General features: G+C 40.9%; 2 protein-coding genes and 1 non-coding gene across 3 annotated transcripts; all 3 read right to left on the bottom strand.

Moving 5' to 3' along the window:
• Positions 1 to 3,590: 3,590 nt before the first annotated feature.
• Positions 3,591 to 8,944, bottom strand: LOC115747951 (UDP-glucose 4-epimerase GEPI48-like). The gene is made up of 9 exons (XM_030684285.2): positions 8,673 to 8,944; positions 8,259 to 8,308; positions 7,873 to 8,008; positions 7,289 to 7,390; positions 5,578 to 5,805; positions 5,166 to 5,244; positions 4,704 to 4,786; positions 4,388 to 4,479; positions 3,591 to 3,936 (listed from the first exon to the last, which is right to left on the bottom strand). The coding sequence occupies exons 1-9, from the start codon at positions 8,853 to 8,855 to the stop codon at positions 3,843 to 3,845; spliced, it is 1,047 nt and encodes a 348-aa protein (XP_030540145.1). The 5' UTR covers positions 8,856 to 8,944; the 3' UTR covers positions 3,591 to 3,842.
• Positions 8,945 to 10,585: 1,641 nt separating this feature from the next.
• Positions 10,586 to 10,658, bottom strand: TRNAA-CGC. The gene has a single exon. It is a non-coding gene; the product is annotated as a tRNA-Ala (tRNA).
• A 482-nt stretch (positions 10,659 to 11,140) lies between these two features.
• On the bottom strand, positions 11,141 to 20,440 carry LOC115747954 (nucleoside diphosphate kinase III, chloroplastic/mitochondrial). The gene is made up of 15 exons (XM_030684287.2): positions 20,177 to 20,440; positions 18,537 to 18,703; positions 18,322 to 18,433; positions 18,160 to 18,242; positions 17,864 to 17,927; positions 17,644 to 17,761; positions 16,936 to 17,087; positions 16,266 to 16,309; positions 14,018 to 14,094; positions 13,049 to 13,186; positions 12,462 to 12,499; positions 12,306 to 12,356; positions 11,846 to 12,013; positions 11,650 to 11,762; positions 11,141 to 11,482 (listed from the first exon to the last, which is right to left on the bottom strand). The coding sequence occupies exons 2-15, from the start codon at positions 18,659 to 18,661 to the stop codon at positions 11,359 to 11,361; spliced, it is 1,407 nt and encodes a 468-aa protein (XP_030540147.1). The 5' UTR covers positions 18,662 to 18,703; positions 20,177 to 20,440; the 3' UTR covers positions 11,141 to 11,358.
• Positions 20,441 to 22,440: the final 2,000 nt, after the last annotated feature.

Raw genomic sequence — 22,440 nt, 5'->3', positions numbered from 1 at the left:
ATACTCGTGATTGGCTGCGTTTTCTTTCTTTCTAAATCACCCATGGTGTATATCGTACAAAGTTCAATGTTTTACATCCCCATAAAAAAGAAGAAAAAACCAAAAAAATTGCATCTTTGAATTTCAAGTAAAATCCATCAAAATTGCCAAATCAAATATTTTTCATGAAAATGGTACCGAAAGGGCGTTAGAGAAATCTGACGTAACCAAATCCCCGAATTCAAAATCTACGGTTCGCGGAAATAAGATAGTTTTCTCCTGCTATTTTATTTAGGTTTCTAATCAACCTACCGAGAATGATTAGTGGCGACTCCAAATTGAAATCACATTGCATGTTAATTATTTGAACCTTAAGTTGCGATTTGGTATGGACTTGGGAGAGTCCGAGTTAGGTTAGTTAAATAATTAACCCGATAATCCATTAGCCCGAAAATAAACTCGTTTATTTTTTGTATGTCGCGACAACCCCCACCCCCCCCTTCTCTCCCTCTCCCCCTCCCTTTCGATCTCTTTACCTCTATGTCTCTCATCTTCAAGATTTTTACTTGATTTCGAGCGACTTCAAGCGTTAAAAATTTAGAGAACTTCCGAGGGAGTTCAAGACTTTTTTCTTGACTTTGATTGTCTTTCATTTTCTCTCCCACTTAGTTTTAGACGTTTGTGAATGTGAATAATTTTCTACAGCTGATTTTGGATGAATGTGAAGACCAATTCGGCTATTGGTCCAATCGACGGCCACCGATAAGGAAGTTTGTGACGTGATTCCATAAACTCTGTAAGATTAGGCTCCTTGCTTCTCCCGATTTAGATTTAAGTCTAGATTTATGGCTATTACTCTCCTAAACTAGATCTAAATATAGATCTAAGAGTTCCTTATGGTTGCGTTTGATGGTCGGGATAAAAATTAGGACATGATAAAATTTATCCTATCCTGTGTTTTGCTACTGTCCAGGACTAGATAAAGTGGGTATAAGGGAGACATAGCCTGGATAAAATTATCTCATGGGAAGGTGGGATAAAGATGGATACGATTTCTTATGGTCATAGTATAAAAGCTATTTGATATATGTTCTTTCAACGTACTAATGTTGATGTTAATGCTCGACGATAGTGATTAGGACATCGAATTTAGACACGCACCGCAGGCCTTTGTAAATAATGTGAGAGTTTTCGATGTATGCTCATCACCAAATCTAGTGATCGACCGCCGAATTTTTACTGTGGCGGATCTATTCTTGAAGTATTAGAGTGTGCTTCTAACAATAAATATCCTTTATTTTTTTTTCGCTTTCTAGGGATTGATTTTTTTTTCCTGCAATTATTTGAGAGTTGTTATGCTCGAAAGCATTCTATGTGCCTTTTGAGTATTATCTTGATTAACGAATGGAATCTTTCTTTTGATAATAAAAAAAAATTGCAAATCATCAAAAGGAACAGGTCTAAATTGGCACAATCGAAAAGTTAATCTTCAAAAGGTTTAAGGCTACACCGGCACAATTAAAAAAATTTAGGATTAAATCGATCTCCTTTGAATAATTAATATCTTTAATGTGCTAATCACTTCGTATTTTGCAATGAGGATTGGCACGCTATTTGCTGCTCAGTCAAATGCATGCGTCCCTTAAGCCCAACGGCACAAGTGATCAAGAATCTGTGGGTTTGACGCTGAAAGAAAAAGGAGAAGTAAAAAAAATTAAATATTTAAAAATTGAAGTCCTTGGAGTGATTATGGTGAGGAGGACTGCACTTTCTTCATCCTCCAACCAGGAGAGAGCCGTTGTCGAGTTGGAATGCATGGATTCAAAATTCAAATCCAAGCGGAGGGTTGTTCTAAACAATCATTGATGTCTCCGAAATGCTGGTTTCGTAGATATGACAAGACAAAAACTTTTCTCGGCCGTTTGATTGACGGACGAGCGGAGGGTTTATTCATCATTGACTTCGAGCTTTCGTGCATCTCAGAGTACGGGAAATAGGAACTCGGAAAAGTCAACGGAGTGCAGGCCCTTCGAGCAAAACTCTTTTCGACTCGGTTAAGGATCGTCTTGTTGTCCGTACGGGTGGTTGACTCGGTTAAGCTCCGAGGAATGAGACATCAGCAATCGATCATCCGGTAATTCCGATATGAAAGCCGCGTCCGATTCTTTGATTATAACGTTCTTATTTTTCCTTTTTCCAAATGGAATCACCGGATCACGAAGGACAAGTCCAATATGACAAGGCAAGGATCGCATTCACAGTAATGGTTGCTATTGCATTCACAAGTCTGAACAAAGTGCTAAAAGCCGGAGTTCATCCTACATTCCTAGCATTCGACATCTCGTCCCTCGCAAAACCCGACCACCGGGACAATGCGGAGCATCTCTTCGTCTTATCATTACATTTTAGGCAAAAAATTTCCATCGTCGCCTTAGGGCGTTTGTATCAGGCCGCCAGGAGTTCATTGAGAGTGAGCTATAATCTATGTAGCATGGACATGTCTTTAGAGGAAATTTTTGCGTGGCCAACACGTGTTGGTGTCCGACACGTCCGGACATACCCCGGACACGGCCGGATACGCAGTCAACACGTGTCCGGGTGTCGACATGTGGTCAACCCAACGGACGTGCGAGGGACCCCGGGGTAAGATGGGAATAAAGAAGGGGAATAAAACATGAAAAGTTGCTTGGTTGGCCTTTGGTGCAACTTTGTGTCATGTCCTATCGGTATCAGTGAAACGACACAATTAGGCACGCAACCCACCATTTTTGTTCGGGAGGAAGAAAAGGCCTCTGTAGAGTTGCTCTTATCCTTTTTTTTTTTTTTTGGGTCAAAACTCTTATCCTTTTTCTTGGAAACTAATTTCAGAATTATTAGGACGAATTAGTTGTCTTTATAGCTTACTAAATTGAATTAAATTAACTAATCTCAGTTAAATAATCTACCTTACAAATATGAACATAGCAAATGCAAAATGAATTATAAATGATGGTTTCTTTCCCTCTGCCACTGTCTTGACCTTTGAATTGGTTACACCAGAAATTATACTAATGCTCACATGTCTATGTTCAAGCAATCCTTATACATGATTAACTAATTGAAGTTTGTCTATTACACTAAGTAAAAGGATTTTTCAGCAAAGCTTTCCACGACCACCCTTAAATTTATCTCGGTGGAATGTGAATTGCTTGTTTTTCTTGTCTCCAAGTTTTACAAATTATTGGCATAAAATATAGTTGAATTTTTCAATTCGAGATGTTGATAATAACAAATTGTGGATTATTATTTTTAATGTAAATTCATTCTAAGGCTCTTTTTTTATTATTTATTTATCTGTAAAATCATAAAAATAATAATTTATCATATATATAAAATATACATTTAACATATAACGTGTCCCAGCGTGTCGAAATCCCCTATTTTTTGAAAAATCACGTGTCGTGTCTTGTGTCCCGTGTCGTGACACAACACCCATCGCTCTGATCGTCTTAGTCATCACGCAAACATCACTCGGCATCGTAGGAATCATATGCCCGATGACAAAAAGCTGTTAGCAAATGCATGTCGGCCAGCTGATCACAATGAACACAAGATGGAGGAGATTTCCTCTGTAGCATAATCACTAGAAGATTTTTCTTATTGCATGTCGTATCTGGAATTATACATCAGGTCACCAACAGGACATAATACGTTAAGCGGAAGCTAGGGCAATAATTGACTAATTTAAGGGCTTTATTTCTTGCATTTTCACCTTAATTTTGTCCCCGTTCTAAGACTCGGTAGTTGGTGACCTTTTCTATACATTGACGACTAAATTCAGCAATACCTAATTCGAGGACGCCCAAAATCCTCAGCTATCAGAATCAGTCAGTCGAGTCGGGGGATCCATAGCCATATGGGTTCTTGCTGGCCCAGTTCCATTGATCTCGGCACATCTCCTCAATGCCATATTTGGTCCTACAATGACAGTCAAACCAATGTATGAGATAGAGGTTGTAACGGTAAGTTATCTTTCACAGAAGTCGTGTATAAGTTTATTTCAAAGTAAAGATTGACAAGCCACTTCAAATTAACAGGATAGGTAGAATGACCGGCAAGCAGCAAGATGCAACTCATTCAACAAGTAATAGAGTAGACATAATACTTCCTCGCTAGCCAGTAATATAGTAGATCACCAAGTACATTCATTAGACCAATAATAATCCACTGAATGGCATTCTTTTCCAAAGTCAGACTTGAGGCACAAAGCCCAATCCAAGCCAGCCCATTGAATACTACTCTACGTAGCTCCTCTGTATTGTGGGATTCGCAAGTAAAGGTGGACTTTAGCAAAGCCAACCTATAAGCTATGCATAGCAATATTAACTAACAATTTCTTCATGCGACCATTATATGGCCCAATACTTACTTCCAGTTCAATTCCCGTTCAGCATTTTCTGTTGATGCATAAACAATTTCAGCATCACCTGGTCGGCGCCCGGCCATAACAAGTGGAATTTTCTGGAACAGGAGAAAACATCAATGCAGTAAACAGGTCAATGGGGAAATTAAGTCATCTCAAAAGGGATTTCATGAAGAAGGATTATATGATGAAAGTGGACACTGAGAAGGGGATCAGACTCACAATCAGATTGGATGATTGAGAGTGTTACCAATTATGAAGATGTAAATATACAGAAATCCATATGTGTTCTGTTGCATTGTCCCAATCAACTGAAACATACCTTCCCAGATGCCTTTTCAAATGCAGCAACCATCTCCAAGACTGAAGTTCCCTTCCCGGTTCCCAGATTATACACCTCACACCCTGACAACCAAATGTGATCAGGAGAAAAGATTAGTCAATTGACTATTCAAATCATAGCCCAGAATCTTAAAAGAATTAAATTAGCACATGAGGTAAATTGTGTGGTGAAAAATTTGTGCACCTCTTGTTTAGGACCCTTACATGAGATGTTCAGGTTGCTAAAAGACTTCATATTCACAGAAACGCATGCAAGTCACAACATACAATTTTTTTATGCACGGTTTTGCATCTGGTTTGTATGGAGGGAGGTTAAAAACGCCCTATTAGTGTGGAGGTGACAAAGAATGGTCATGCAGACACAAGCACAATAAAGTTCGAGCGACCAGCTACTGAATGAAGCAGTAGTTCAAATAAATAAAAAAAGCACTAGTTCACATACCTATGCCGGGTTCATCAAGCTTTTGCAATGCAGCAATATGTCCATCGGCTAGATCGACAACATGGATGTAATCGCGAACCTGAGACGACATGCCCCGACTTGGGTTCAGAATGTAGAACACATGACGCAACAAGCATAAAGTATTTGCTGTCACTTACTGTAGATGACATCATCAAACTCAAAGAACAATAAACAATTAAGTCAGGCAGACTCTGAATTGATACCTTGAGCACGACAAAGATCAATTGTGTATATCTGTCTACGTATATAGTGAGATTGCTCCCATCATTAGCGAGGCATATGAACAAAAAATACAACTCATTTTAGGCCTCAATATTCATACTAACACAAGATACCAAGTCGTGGTGTGAAAAGACTACATTAAAGTAATGAGAAACAGTTAATACCATACCCCAGTACCATCCTTCGTTGAATAGTCTGTTCCATAAACTGTCAAAGCAGGTCGCCTTCCGACAGCAACTTGCTGCACAAATGGCATTAGATTGTTTGGGATCCCCCTGGGATCCTCACCAATGCAGCCGCTGGGATGTGCACCAACTGGATTGAAGTATCTTAACAGCATTATCTTCCATTCAGGATCTGCCCGGTAAACATCACGGCATATTTCTTCAATAAAAAGCTGGAAGAACGGGCAAGTTTGTTTGTGTAAGATACAAGAGAAATCAGGCAACCAAAAAGAAGTTGGAATAGTTCCCCAATAGTAAAGAAACCATCCTTATTTGTTCTTTTTTTTATGTCAGTAAGGGACACAATATACATCCTTCCCCAGATGGTTGTTGAACATAAATATTGGTTAAGTTAATAGGTGGTCATAAATAAAGTAACTACGGTTTTTGGGTGTCTCTCAAACTCTATAACTAGAGCCATCAATATACTCTTTCATCAAGTGATTTAGTAAAATTGTAACCTTTGAGTATTGTCTCTTCCCCTCTCTCTTAAAGATTCTAAAATACTTATATGGTATCAAAGCTCCCAAGAACTGGTTGTCTTCAAGAGCAGCATCATCATCCTTTGCTTGTCGCAGTCTCAGATCTGCTCTGTTTGTCTCAGAGAGCAATACCATCTCGAGAGTCACTTCTCTACCCGTTGTCAGGGGCAAATGTCATCATTCGCTGTGGCGTCATCAATCTTGTCACCGACATCCTTGCGCTAGTGAAGCCTACCACAAGTCGAGCCGCTCTGTTCTCTAGCTTCATTCCGCTGCGCATCCTTCTCAATTGGTGGTCATTGTTTCCGCTTCTCTGTCATAGCTACTGCCCTCGTTATTTTGTTGGTCTTAGTCTTAGTTTTCTTTTTCTTGTTGTCTATTCTTCTTGAACCCCAAAGAAGAAGAAAAAACACCACTTTTAAGGGGCTCGTAGTGCTCCAATCTGCAGTACCTCAACTTCAGAACCTACCTAAAATTTTGGTCCTCTAAATTCTCAACAGGCCTACTACGGAGTCCAGCACACCTTCATCGAGCAATCAAAGTCAAGCAACATAAGGTGATGCATTTCAGTTTGCTGCCATTCATGGAATCACAATCTCCCATGATTTTATCTTTGTCGTACAAGGAGAAGAAAGGTGTCAACTTTCTGGTCTCAATTTGGCTTCTCAGCTCTTTTGTCAAATCCAAGTTGATGTGGGTTACATTCAGTTTGTCGTGTAAGGTCCGACTTTCCTGGTTGTCTCAACTTTGATATCCACATCCATTACTTAGTGCGAAGTTTGACTTACACGGCACTTAGTTCACATCCCGTCAAGTGCAAGCTGGATCCTCCAGCTTGAGAGTTTGTAGTGCATCAAAAATATTGGTCAATAGTCAAGAGGTGATTATAAGGTATCTAAGGTTCTTGGGCGTCTATTATGCTTTATAAATAAGTCATCCATGTACACCTCTATCAAGTCATCTAGTAAGGGTATGGCCTTTGAGTATTTTCTCTCTCTCTCTTTAGAAGATTCTAGAATATTTACAATGCTAAACCCAAAACTACGTTTAAGTTCTTCGCCTACAGTGCAAAAAACCACCAAAAAAACTCAGTACTCCGCTAATTCATCCGCCTTTTTGTTCGTGTGGCGTTGCATAATCGTGCTATTTAGATGAAATAGTATCTTTCACTCACCTTGGTTCGTCCATATGGATTCATTGCACAAACAGGGAAGTCCTCTGTACATGGGACCTCCTTTGGCCAACCATAAACAGTAGCAGACGAGGAAAACACAAGCTGCAATGTTTCACAAAAATCGCAATTTGGTTAATCAAAGCGAGAGATCATGCAGGTGTGAATCTTTAAACTCACAGATCATGCACTTCAAGTGTGCAGAGATGCAGGAAAGACAGAAAGACAAAGAAGAGAGCAAAGGAAACGTGGACAAAAACTGCAGATTAAGTGACGACCACACATGAACACCTACAGTACTTCTCTCCACACCGTAGCCAGCATACCGAATGTATCAATTGTAGAAATTTACTAGTCAAACATATCAAACACCATAGAAGGCAGCCCCTTCAGTTTGCACATTAACATGAAATTACTTGCCTTTCAAAAGTTTTCAACCAAAATAACAATAGTCTAACAACCCGATCTCATGAACCATGGTACAAGATGAGGCATACAACTTAAACCACACACCCCGTCCCCCCCCAAAAAAAAAAAAAAAAAAACCAACGAAATGATGCACAGTTAAGATAATCGAAGTACCATACCTTCTTACATCCATGAGCATCCATGACTTCTAGCAAGGTGATGGTCCCAATGAGGTTATTATTATAATAAAGCAATGGCTTCTGCACGCTTTCACCTACTGCTTTTAATCCAGCAAAGTGTATGACAGCATCAAATCTGGACAAAATAGGAGCCGACAGTCAACATAAGCAACATTAAGGAGGAAGAAAGAAGCCGCCTATCCAGTTCTCCATTATTTCATATCTCCTGAATCAATTGATATAGTCCTTATCAAAGATCCAAATTTGAAGAATGCCCTCCGTTGAATTCCAAGGGACCGATGAAACCACATATTATGCACATGGTGCGGAGGTTCTGAAAACGGGACCAAATGAGGAATGAGCGCAATGTTATCTAAGGACCGTACTTTGTGGAGGCGAACAATTTCTCCAGCGCCGGTTTGTCTCGGAGGTCAAACTGCGAATGACAATAAAGTCAGAGAGTCAATTTGCTACCATAAATACAACAACCATCGCGCGCACGAAAGCACGTCGCCAACGAGTTCCCCAGCATAATCAACGATCGAATGACACGGACTCTCGCAGTGAAGTGTTCCAATACCAGTCGCACTCACAGTCGCAGGTCGCAAGATACTGAACCGCGAAATTAAAAAAAATAAAAAATAAATCTCACAAAATCGCAATGAAAGACCGGAAAAGACGACACGACGAAGAAGCCCACTCTACGCTTTCCCAAATTAAACCAGCGACCGAAGTCCTAGACTCGCAAAGACCATCGGAAACAAAAACAGAGAAAAAAGGTGGCGGCGTACGTGTCGAACCTCGTGGAAGGAGAGATTGGGGCCGTGCTCCCCGGCGAGCTCCCTGACCCTGTCGAGGGCGGTCCGGGAGGAGTTGTCGAGGTTGTCGACGACGACGACCCGGAACCCGCCGAGCAGGAGCTGGAGCACAGTGTGGCTGCCTATGTAGCCGGCGCCGCCCGTCACGAGCACGTTCTTCGCCATGCGAGTAGAGAAAGAGAGAGAGAAGGGTCAAACTTGCCGGGGGGTGTGTTGGAGTGGCGTTAACGGAAGGGAGGAAGAGGGGGAGGAGTTCGAGGAGCGAAATAAATCCAAAGAGAAAAACCGTAAGAAAGGAAAAAGGCGTTCTCGCGTTTCTCTAGAGAGAGAGAGGAGAGAGACAGAGAGCGGGAGAGGACGACGGGATAGCCACGTGGACTGGAGTGGGGGGCTCTTTTTGTCTGGGCTCGAGGTGGCGGGGCCCAGGAAGGGAACGCGACGATTCTCTCGCGGTGCGGTCGGTCGGGTCGGGTCACCAACTCTACCCCCTCGTTCTTAGGGGAGGGGGAGGTGGGGGGCGGTGGATGGATCACATTGATTTCCACGTTGACGATTCTCGACGGAGGTGAGCGTGGGAATTTACAAAATTGGTGTCCCCATTCACAAATAATTAAAAAACGATAGACGACAAATCCAATTCAACCTTTTTCGTTTTTCCGTGGTTATATCCAGACCCTTTCCTTTCTTTGGTTTGTAAATAGTGACGTCACTTATTTTTCCGCGGTCCAAGAACAAGTGCCCTGAAATTCCTAAATCTTACCACAAAAGTGTAATCGAATTCTAAATCTTTCAAAAAGCGCAATCAACAGAATGACTTAATTAGACCAACTCGATAAGTTTTGAGACTTGATCACATTTCCCGAAAGTTTTAGGATTTCATTGCACTTTTCTTACAAGATTTAAGATTTAATTATATTTTTCTAAAAATTTAGGAATTGATTGTATTTTCGAGATAAGTGTATTATTATTATTTTTTTGTCGCAAATCCAACCCGGATTCAAAGATGGGGTTCTGTATTTCTTCGCATGTCTTGTCCTTCCCTCCTAAACTAGGCTTAGCCAGAGTTTTCCGGGCCATGGGCTTCCCTCGCTTTTGCCTCGGAAGCTAGCACGGCCCTGAAACACCAGTCCGACTTAAATCGAACTTTTCCGGCGAGCCCGAAAATCACATGTTCGAACTTCGTTTCGTGCTCAAATCTCAAAGGGATCTTAATTAGTTCGCGAAGGACGACGGATTTGGGATCCTTCACATGTATTGTCCTTCTCATCCTTCTGTACACCCTTTATTCTCGTAGGGGCGAAAGTGCAAGTGGAGGTTGTCGCGTGGACACCTGTTTTGTTCCTTTTTTTTATTCTCTTCGTTTCTTATCTGCAAGAGGAGTTACATTTTGGTTTGTACTTGGAATTTTAGTAAAAGTTCTAGCCTTTTTGATTGGGATAAAGTGACCTGGAAAGAGGGAGTAAAAAAATAAAAAAAAAGTTGCGCACTTTCATTCTGCTACGTAAGTGCCCCTCCAAAGTCGTAAACGTTATCTTCTTTCTTTGTTCCAAAGTCCGTACTCTTTTTTTTTTGTTTTTGGCATGGGACAAACCCATGATAAAGCAAAGTGGGTGAGGCTGGCTTTACTTGGATCGGATTCCCTCACCTTTTTCTCCCAATACCCGTCCGACCCCGATCCCAATCCGTCCGATACCCTTTCGTTTTCGCTTCCGCACCGTGTCGTCATGACAGAATCGAGCCGGTTCCCGACAATCTTGATGATAAAAATTGTCGAGATTTCGATCTCCGGATCGAATGGTTTTGTTCCCCATCTGGAAGAATGACCAAGTTACACGCGTAACGGTTTCCATCATCCTGAGAAAAGATGTAAAGTGAAAAAGAAAAAGGAGGGGGAATGGAGGTGCGGGGAATCGAACCCCGTGCCTCTCGCATGCGAAGCGAGCGCTCTACCATATGAGCTACACCCCCCCGCTGGCTTTCTTCGGTTTTGTTTCTACATAACGTAAAATTTGGTGAAACACCACCTCGCATAAGAATTGCAAAAAGACAACATCGGACATTGCGTGGGCAAGAACAGCGACTCCTCACCTACCAGCAATTCAACCTTGTTAAGCTGGAAGAAGAGGAGGAGAGAGCAGCCTGGCGAATGAAGCTCGACAAGAGACTGACCCGGTCCGCTCGGCACAGAAAATTAATGTGCTCTATTGTAACCGACCGTGTTAGCCTACACACTAACGCACAGCATGAGACCGACGCTCGAGCTCGCAATCTAGGATCCAAGATGTACAAGCGGGTCATCGCTCACAATCTAGGATCCATTGCACGCATGATGCAATGGATCGGTCGATGCAGCAAGATAATAATCTCGTTTGCCACCGGCGAGGAGGAGGGCTACATACCTGAAAAGAGTAGACAAAACCAAGACACGGACAAGCTTGCAAAGGAGGGAATACACGAAACCTCAAGACTTCATCAATTGAATCAATTTGAAAATCTGCTGACATAACATTATTGCTAGAGAGCTCCAGTCAATGTCGATCGTTCATGGAGATTCATGTGGGTACTCTGCCTCAACAGAATTATTACTTTTATTCTCGCTCATATAATTCTATCCCCCTCTTCGTGTGGGATCTAAATACCCGGGAAACAATAGAAGGAAAAAATCTGACTAGTTAACTCCATAGATCCACTTCTCCGCGTTGCTAGTGTAATTAACCAATTCCTCTGGCTTGAACCACAAGTTGATCTCGTCCTTGGCTGTCTCCGGGCCATCGCTTCCATGGATGATATTCCTGCGTTTGAAGGCCGCAAACAAAGTGATTTTTCCAGCAAAGAAACAACGCGCCGACACTATCCAGACACAAGTTTCAAAGAGAGAAAAGGTAACGATATTTCTCTGTAGTGGCACATGGGCACGTAGCGGGTATGTCAGCAAAGTCTGCCAAATTCACGCCCATACCTTCCAACTACTACTGCAAGATCCCCTCTGATTGTGCCTGGTTCTGATTTCTGGGGATCAGTTGCCCCGATAAGTTTCCTCCCATACTTTATCACTCCCTCACCTTCCCAGACCTGCACAGACACGAGATGGAATCGGAAAATAATAAACAAGATGACGAACAACTGGGTCAGTAAGCTGAGAGCATTTGTCTAACCATAGCAACAACAGGGCCGGAGCTGAGGAACTCGCAAAGCCCATTGAAGAATGGCCTTTCTTTGAGATCATGATAGTGCTTCTGTGCAAAGTCCTTTGAGGGCACAACGATTTTGATGGCAACTAGCTTAAATCCTTTCCTTTCAAAACGTGAGATGATCTCTGAAATCTGGAACAAAGAGAATAATTTGCATTGGACACAACTGCTGAATTGTCCTCACAAGCGAAAAGATGCATTCCATATAGAAGAGATTGTGAACACAGAACCCAGCATATAGAGATGGAACTATGTAAAATTGCTGAGCCTGTAAATGGATTTTAAACTGAAAAACTCACTGGGGTGTTAACGTATCAACATAAATACAGCTTTTAAGAATTGTTCAATACGGCTCATGTTTGAAGAGTTCTGCTGAAACAATAATAGCTCATAGGAACGGTAACTGGTGAAGTGGATATATTACCAGCCCCCTCTGCACTCCGTCAGGTTTGATAGCAATGAAAGAGCGCTCCAGCTGTGTCCAAATTGGGAGATTTATCTCAGGAATAATGAAGGAAGAAAGAGATTAAAGATGCTACCAAATAGAAATCAGAGATATGATCAGATAGTTATTACATACCTCAGCAGCATGAGCCTCCTGCTCCTGGAGCATGTAAACTACAAAAAATAGGAAGAATTACAAGTGAGATGCAGTTCCTCCTTTTTCATTTACTTTGGCATCAAGGGATTCTATAGTCACAACACAGCCATTCAACAGTTGACAGCAATTAATGCTGTGCACATGGATACTCATGCCCATACATTACCCCCAAGAATAAAAAGCCCACCCTATTATCACAAAATGCATGTAACGAGTCAATTACATAATGCAACTAATCCAACATGATTATGAAATGAGTGATGGCAATACGGATTTCGGATAAATGTCAGGAGTAAATCAAATCCACCAAGCTAAGAAAACATGGAGTTTCCCAACACAATGTTGTCATCCTGGTTACCATGCATGAGCACAGCAGTATTATTGTGGAAGAGGTTCCGGATGCCTGGTGCCAAATCTCCAGCAACAGACAAGGCTACTCTTCCTATTTCCTCAAATACCTAAACACTAGTTCGCGACTTGGAACACTCTGTTTGACTTGCATAGCAACAGAACAGCGAAGAAGCCAACAGAGCAGGGAGTAGATGGAAGAATTCAGTTTAGGAAACCTGCAGCGGGAAGTGCAAGGGCTCCGGTTATCCATCCTCTAGATGCATTTGCCGAACCAGCCCGGGCAAAACTTGAAGATAAGATCGATGACTTGCCAGCCATTGTGACTGCTGCAGCTGCCGCAACTGCTCTTCCCTCTGCAAGGGAATCGAGTATGAGGGAACATCAAGGCACAAAAATCACACGGATCTTGCTATCATGAAGCCGCACAATGTGTCATGGAATTTGCTTATTATGCGAGCCGGCCCGTTTGAGGAGAGATGGAGCTAGAACATATGGGCAGGCGGGTGCAAATTTCAGCACTTAAAACAACACCCAGTAAAATTGGGGTGTCCACGTCTAAGAAGGTGGGGTCAGATTAGCAGTTTTGACAGAATCAAGTACACAAAAAACGAAGGAGGAGGACCCATCCGGCGGGGGCCACGTTTCAGTCACCTAACAGAGCAAACGTTTGAATAAATTCCTCAGTTTTTTCATCCTATGAAGCAGCAAAAGAATAATGCTAGTCGGTTCGGTAATAAAAACTGGAAGAAGTTAGGTGAATCGCATAAAGCCCGACAAATGGAAGAGCATAAAAATTCGCAAAGGTTGGATCTTTCATCACTTCGCAATAAAATCATCGCAATAAGTCTTCCATAATGATCATATGTCAGCAGAGCAGGAACCCAGATTGACTCGAACCCAACTACTACTTGCAACGACGACACCCACAAACACACCATTCAATTTCGAATCAATGCCATGTGAAAGGATAACCAGAGAGAATTCACGCACGCTGGGGCTCTCTTTAATGCGTATAGAAAAACGACGAAGCGTAACTCAAGCAACTTCATTTCGCCAGAATTCCCATAATTTATGATTAAAAAAAAGCTCGTCAGACTTCACCTTTCTACGATATTGATACAGCAGATTCACGGATTCAGCTCCGAGAAAAAGACACAAGGCAAGTCAAGACAGGGAATCGGTACCAGAGTAGAAGCGCGAGTGCTTCGAAGCCGAGAGGAGAGTCCTCGCGGCTCGGGAGGCCAATCTGGAAATCTGGGAGCTCATTCTTCTTCGAGAGCTTGGATTGGATTTCGAGCGAACGCGAGCTTAGCTTACGGGAGGCGGAAATGAGAATCGTTACGGCCAGCAGCGAGCCAATGAGAGGGTGATGATGAAGGAGAGAGAAATGAGTGAGACGCACAGTAAAGAGAGAGAGAGAGAGGGGTTTGGGTTTTATTTATGTGTGGTTGAGTCAAACCCTAGACCGATCTGTTGGGAAGAGGAGATGCGATCTCGTCCGTCCAAACTGACTACCTGAACTTCAGCTCCTGTCCGGCGGCTATAACCGTCTAAGTTAGTTCGGTTTCGGATGCCTTCCTTTCACCTCCGAACGTCGAAACCTGGGAGAATAACGTTTCATTGTGGCGAGATTTGTTGAGCGAAAAATTAATTATTTGAAAATACTAAAAATAATCATATGCATCGCTCAAAATAATTTTTCCATGAAAAAAAAAAAATTCATCACCAACAATAAAACTATTTTATTGTTAAGTATTTGTGTCAATTTGGGCTTCGGGGTTGATGGATTTCTAGTGAAAATTGCCAAAAAAAAAAGTCCTAAAACTATTTTACTTTTTCGAATTCAATCTTAAACTTTTCAATTTTGCAAATTGAGTCTTAAACCTCTTCACATTTTGCGAGTTGAGTCAATTATGTCAATTTTATCCGGAAATTATTGATGTAGACACCGCTTATCCCACATGGCACGATTGGTATTGATGTGGATAATTTTTAATAATATTGTGATATTATTTTTGATTTTTTATCGGCGAGGATCGCTGGTGATCCTTGCCAACCCAAAAAAAAAAAAGGAAAATTAAAAGTATCATTAAAATTATTCACGTCGGCGTTTGTTATATCACTTAAGGTGGTAGGCGTCTGCATTAACGATTTCTGATCAAAATTGGTTGGATAGACTGAATTAGTAAAATTAAAAAAAATTTAGGATGAAATTAATAAAAATGCAATAGTCAGGATTTTTTGGACAAAATTAAAAGATTTAGAATAAAATTTCTCCGTTTGTGTACTTTTCATTGTTTGGTTACTCGTTCCACCGGAGCTTGAGGATTGCGAAGTCCTGATTTTTCTGCTAAATCTCTAGCTCACGTGTTACACGTTGCATGAAAAAGCATGTGCATCGTAAAAGTATTCAAAGCAACCAGTTGCTGGGGTCCCACCTCGGATGAAGAAGATCACCAAGACAAGGCGAGCTGATTCGAGTGTGTTTGAGGAGCAACGTACGTGAGCATCATGTTAAGTCACGACACAAGTAGGATTCATCTGCAAGTTCCCCCCCCAACAACAAACAAAGCAGACGAAAAAAAAAAACATGAGTCCTTATCAATGGTAGTTTAGTGTAATGTGTCCTAGTTGTTGGGAGCATGCAACAGCTTGACGAGCCCAAATTCGAGTTCTTCAATATATCTAATTGGATCAACTTTCACTGGAGGATTTTTTAACACACTTTACACATGCATCTCAACAGTCCTATGATGCCAACTAACATAGATGCAGTTTCATTGGAAGAGGGAGCGATCATAGTATCAGCAAATTTTCTAACCATTCTTACGTAGCCTGCTTCTCACAGTGTCACCGAGTCTGATGCGTTTCATGCTTCTCCTAGAGCAGAACTTGTCTAAAGATGCCGCTAAAACCAGGACAAGATGAGACAAAACCGACATGCTGCAGATCGGAAAGAAACCGTCCTGCTGTTCATTAGAAGTCGCAAAACAGGGACTTAGCGTAGAACAGAAGAGGCATCTCTTTATCGTTGTGCTGCCACCGAAGCATCTTTGTATTCTGTCAAGGAGAACAAGGCCTGAAAAAGGGAGCTAAGAGACAACTGTTTCTTTTGTATTGAGGGCACTTCAATAATTCGAAATAAAATGTCTAAGGAGATACATTTAAACAGGGGGGAAAAGAGTCCTATGTCAACAGTCCAGCATTTGAAGGTGGAATTCCTTTCCAAGTGGGATATTATTGGTTTCTACAAGGGGCCTTATTATAGAATTTGCTTAATCGGCAAACAAGAATGCTATCTTATGTACACTCCTAAGTTACAAGTCTAAGACATTGGACTAAAGGTATACACGACTGTCAATTCTGAGCTATATGTACAGCTTCGCGCAGTAACATTACGAATGATCGCCATTGAGAAGTTTTGCATCAGACTTCGACTTGCAGTCGGCTTGTAGGGCGGTCAACCAAGAGTCCACCTGATAACACGAAAGAACAACTTGTCAAGCTATTTATGGAAACATGCCAACAAATTCTGATCACCGAGCTGCTTTTTACTTGTAGTCTAATGAAAAGCATAGATGAAAAAAAATCCAAGCTTTGTCTGTTCCTGCCTATTTACTTGTGTATGAATCAATCCCAAAACCTTGGTACAGCTAGCGGAGGACATCGGATAGTCTACTGAGACTTTCGGTTTAATCAGGTAGAGGAAAGAATATGCTTTACCGCTACCTTTTTCTCTCCATCTAGAGGTGGAGATATAAATAACTAGAGAAAGCAGATGCAATACTTCGTTTAGTTGAGAGCTCATCATACCATACCGAATCCAAATTATACCCACCATGGTATCTTCTTCAATCTATCTTGAATTTTTTATGTACTTGCTGTGCTCTTTTAATCTCTTTATATTAACTCAGGCTTTTCTAAAGGGGAAAAGAAAGATTATTGGAGAAACTTCAACCTGCTTCTGTGTGTTGCATTAAATGTTCTTATGCTGCCCATTGGGGCGTTATCTACTACATATTCACCAATAGCTAATGGATCTGAAATGAATACAGCACCGATATCCGAATTCAGGGAATTGTAGGAAAAATGCTGGAAATACCTGTATTTTGGAAGCACTTGAGCACTCGTATCTCAATCCTTGCCTAGTTAATATGTAGAAGGAGTATTGCGTATTGTCTTCTCTAGTGAAGCACGGCAAGGGACCCACTTCAACAACATCAGATAGCAGAGCGGAGTCCTGAGGACTTAAATCTGCATAAAGTTTTGTTCCGTGTAGTTAGAGAACAAGATTTATAAATGCTACTGTATCACTCGTTTATCTTTCTTCTAGTTTCCACTTTAAATCCAACTCTATATTGTTAAGATATGTCGTAGCCTATTGTGAACTGAAATTCGAAGTGCACAGTGGGATGTGGCACAAAGTCACAAAATCCAGAAAGAAGAATACTAGTGAAGAGCGAAATACCCGTTAATACAATAGTAGGAGTGAAGAATTTGGAACGTTTGAATCTCTATGCAGTATGTTCACTCAAACATTTCCAACATAACAAATTTACATTTTAGACTACAGGAAGTAAAAAGGCACCTAGCAGCTACCATTTCTAAATAAGAAAAAACTGGCGTCATTCCATGAGTGGACCGAGAGTAATGCCTTTTAACGGGATTGCTCCATCTACTGGATGTATTGAATCCCCAGAATTTGTCGAAAAATAGGTGTGACTTGTAAAGATAACATGAAAACTTTTTCAAAACCATTCACTGAAGATGGACTTAATATCCTAAACAGGAGAAGAATATAACACAGTACCTGTACAAAACATATAAAAAAAGATGCACGTTCCATGGAGAACGACAAAGCGTGGAAGCCAGTCATCGACATCTGTATCATCAATAGGAGGAGGTTCTCCTGGCAGTGGCTTCCATCTCTGCAAGATATAAAAAGGGTTATTAAAAAAGCCATTAACTGCCACCAGGTCTACGTAGTATTTGCTTTTATCAAAACTAGATATGCTGGGAGTTGTTAGTACAGTTCTAATGTGCAGGTAGCCGGACAGACGAGCAGACCGTAATATCTCATCTACATGTTCCAACCTGTGTAACATAGAAGAAATCTCAGTCACGGACTAAATTATTATAAGTATTGAGGAATGCCTAATTTCTACCTTCCAGAAGTGCAACACAATGAACTGCTCATGCCTGCATTTATGCATGACTTAGTGGAATGAAGTTAAGAGCATGATGATGATTTAGAAGACAATACAAGACAATGGCCATGACATAGAGAACGCCGAAATGACGAAAGTCTGAGTTTGGTTCGCCTTACTGTGCTTTTAAGTGGGCTTCCCTCTCTTCTAAATCGCCGAGTTGTGTTCTAAGTGATTCAAGTTCAGTAGCAGTTAGCTCAACCTGCAAATACAGTTGCCAGTGAAATTCGGGTTCTTCATAATTGCTAACTGCCTACCGTGGTAAGAACTCATGTACCAACCTTTTCCTGACCATCTGCACCAAATCCCCATGGCAGGCCCTTTAGATTCAACAAGTTCAACATGAAACCCGCACTTCTAAAACGTTTTTTAGGCCAGAGATAGCTGTCGGACCTATGCTAAATCAGAGAAAGAAAGCTGAAACTAAACTAAACAGATCATAACCTTTTTTTTTTTTTTTCAAATTCTTTTCCTGTTGTAATTTAAAGAGATGTACCTCAAACAATTTTCCGTCCTTGGTGGTGATTTGACTGAAGGGTTGTTTGGAGGAGAAGAGTCTTCACTTGTTGACGGCTGGAAATAATTTGGGATAACTTTTATTTTCCCAATATCATCATCCATCAAGCATCAGATATTTCCACAATAAGGTAAAATCCAGAGTACCTGAACCAGAAGATAACATGCAAAAATGAGAGACGTCCTTTAACAGGGCATGAGCTACGTCCTCCTTTGCTTTACACAGCCAATAGCAAAAACTAAAACCGCATTGTTGACTCTTCACTTGAGCAAAAACACTAAGGTGGATGTGATGAATGGGGAATCCAGAAAAGCAGATTCCAAGAGACTGAGGTATTGGAATGTGTGGCACCATGTTGTACCCAAAAACTAGATTTTATCCCCGAGGTTTAGTAAGGTAGTCTCATTTCCGTGAACCTCTCGGCAAATTACCTCACTTTAGGATCTTCCTTCAGAAACTTATGTCCTAAAACTTACATTCTCAGAAAACCAGAAGTTATCAAAGTTAACCCTGTCATCTACGCATCCCATCAATTCAAAGTTCTTCACTGTGTCAAACCTCGAGAACTATTTGGAAAACTGGCAGCTTTGAAAGCTTTTACACCATTTTAAGTTTAAACACCCAGTCTGTTACGTGTTGTGGACTGGCGCCTGTTTTTTACCGGTTAGACATTATTACACCAGACTTCTGCACATTATAAGTTCTACCATTTTGAAAATCACCCATTCCCCTCCTAGTACGTAAATGAGTCAAAATGAGCCGCATGAGAAATCAAGCTAGATCGAGCACGAGTATTCAGCATTGCATAATCGCCTAGAGTCAAGCTTGAGGATTAATCTGCTTAGACTCAATACGGATTATAATGCAACTTCAGCGACATTCACTGATAGTTCCAATGTAGAATTCTTTCTAATAAAGTTATCCAGTGTGGTTCGCAGATAATCACACCAATCATGTTCATTGATGGATCCAAAGGGCAGCTGGCAGGGCTGTCGCACCTGTAGTACTAGGTTCTACAATTCACAAAATTGTCAGGCACTATTTCTCTGCTTCAAACCCACCCCTCCTCCTCTCAACTAGCCACGAAAGCTAGGGAAAAAGGGAAGAAAAGCATGAAGATATCCTAAAGTTTTAACCTCCCTCCCCCGATCTGCAATATGAGTTTCTACATCCGCCGATTCAACCTAATTCTTTTAAATCATCGAAAACACCAGAACTTTGCAGTCCATGCATCTACCATATCAAGCTTTTGCTTTTATGACCCACAATCCTACATTGTCATCTCCCATCGGACAATTAAGCAAGGCATGACAACGAAGCAAATTCCACGCAATACCATATCACCAGAGTAGAGTTTCATGAACCGAGCAATGAGAAAAGCATGAAATCCTCGTTCTCAGAACCGAGGTACGCTCTATGCCAAATCCGTCGAATCGCTTCAACGAAGTTAAACACACCAAACTAATACGCCAGTAATTAAAGATGAACTTCAAAGGGAACTCGAACTCAACTAACAGACCAAACAGAGCTCATGAGAAAAAGTGCACAGCTTGACAAAGGTAAAGCGCAAATCGCGACGGAAAAACGGATACCGAAAGAAGAGCGATCCACAAACTCACAGGAGCATCAGCAGATCCCCCCCTAATTTCACAACTACCCACAAGATCAATCAGTACCAACACACAATCTCCTCAACCGGGATCGAATCGCAGTACACCTCGAAACTCCCTAGATCGACAGAAACATCAAAAGATACCACTTTGCCGACATGAACAGAGCCGAAATCATCCGATTCTCGAGAACGTGATCCGTAAGAAAGACTTTGAGCCGGACGAAACGAAAGCCAGTGTTTTCACGCAAAGCAGCAAATTCAACTGAAATAAAGAAAGAAAAAAAAAACTTAGAGAGAGAGAGAGAGAGGTAAAAGGAATGCCGTACGAGCTCAAAGAGACCCTTTTCGCAGCAGCGAAAGGCGAGCTGAAAGAAAGCGAAGAGAGAGAGAGAGAAAGCGAGTTTGATTTTCCGGGAAAGTGGATTGACTAACACGCGAGAATGCGATGAAAGCCGCGGCGGGGATGGACATCATGGACTGTTCGGTACAGAGGTAGTTTACTTGGCTTCCTTTCCTGCCCGTGCGAAATGACCGGCATGCCCCTGGTCCTGGTCGGGTGTTTCTCCTCCCCATCCAAAAACCGAGACGACACGTCGTTTTCCGTTCCGGTTTTAGATTCGGAGGAGCCGAGGATTCCGTGCATCGGGGATAACGATTTTCCAACCATGATTATCCACTATAATATATATTCACATATTTATTAAAATCATATGAGCAAGCAAAATTGAAAAATATATATTTTTTGGATTATTGATTTTCTTCAGAACATACAGATACTAAATATATGAAAATATTAGGTTTTTTGTGATCGACTTTTAATAGTCGAAATATTTCTTATCAGATAATTTCAACATTGATTCGAAATGATAAGGAAAATCTTTTCAAGAGCACAATAACAAATATCTATTTATCGTTTTGAGGACACCGATGCGGTATCCTATAACGGAAAGCCCGGGGCAACCACCGCAATTTGCCACGTGTTCTTTTCGAATCTATTTATCATGCAAAAAATCAAATGTTAGGATAATAAAAACGCACGCTTTTCTTTTTGGTCGAAAAAATGCACACTTCAATACCATCGTATAATATAACTGATATAAGGAATCTTTTATCCTAATCAATATGAAGGGGCCGCTACAAAGTTTTAGTCAATATTTTTGTTTTATTGTTGTTTTGTCTAAATATGAACATAAGGTTCATATTTTTGTAGAAATCAGTTTTATTTTTCCTGTCTAATTGGTTCGTTTTTTATAAAAATAAACAAAAAAAAAAGAATTAGTTTGATAAAAGAGCTTCAGCAAAACAATGGATTAACTTGTCGATAAAAAAAATTAAATTTTTTTTACCAATTAATTTATTTTATATTAGCTTCTAGATTCATTGAAAAATAAAACAGAAAATTGAATTTCTCCTCAGCAATGCACGGGCCATTTCTAGCTTAGATGATTATGGTTGATTTGAAAGGTTTCAGAGGTCGACAAAATTCAAATTTTGGATCGTGAGAAAGAACAGAAATTCAAAAAGTTCACGGAAAAACAATCACGCGGATCGCAACCTAAGATTATTGGAAATAAGGATTTCTCTGGCTGACGTGGGAGGTTAGCGAATTAGAAATTATCTCCACCGAGTCCCATTTCAAACTACAAAACCAATTTCTTTCCTAGAAAGCATTTGGCCCAATTCAATCAACCCCAATAAGAAATTTTTGAAATATGTGCACTGAAATTCCTAAAACTTATAACAGAAATGCATGTCATGGAAGTGCAATTAAGTCTTAAAATTTGTCGAATTGGCGCAATCGAAAAATGCCGAGATAACTTTTTTAATAGTTTCTTTCGCCTGTGCGGCGATGACATGGATAAAACATAAAACATGGCCAATATTTTAATTTTTTAAACCGAAAATGTTAATAAAACACACATTAAAATATTAAAAAAGGTATTCATGAAAAAGCAAAAAGAAATAATATGTGGGAACTAGGCAAGGACGGCACTCGTAGAAACCGCCGGCCCTTTCCGGTAACAGGGCGGCGGTGGCAAGGGCCTGCCGCACTTGCCTCTGATTTTTTATTTCTTTTACGTGTATTTTACATACCTTTTTTAATGTTTAATTTTAGTTGATTAATATTGTGGTTAAAAAATATAATTGTGTCGTTTTAACCAACACAAGCGGGTCAACACTTGGGCCAACCTATGGGCCAACACAGAACAGAAGCGGGTCAAAAAACACCAGCACAAGAGGCCCGCAATCCAACGTAACCCTTCTCTTTTG

The sequence above is a fragment of the Rhodamnia argentea genome, chromosome 3, assembly GCF_020921035.1.
Source record: "Rhodamnia argentea isolate NSW1041297 chromosome 3, ASM2092103v1, whole genome shotgun sequence".
NCBI classification, from domain to species: Eukaryota; Viridiplantae; Streptophyta; class Magnoliopsida; order Myrtales; family Myrtaceae; genus Rhodamnia; species Rhodamnia argentea.
Note: the sequence above shows the minus strand (reverse complement) of the source record. Positions and strands in the feature narration are given on the sequence as shown.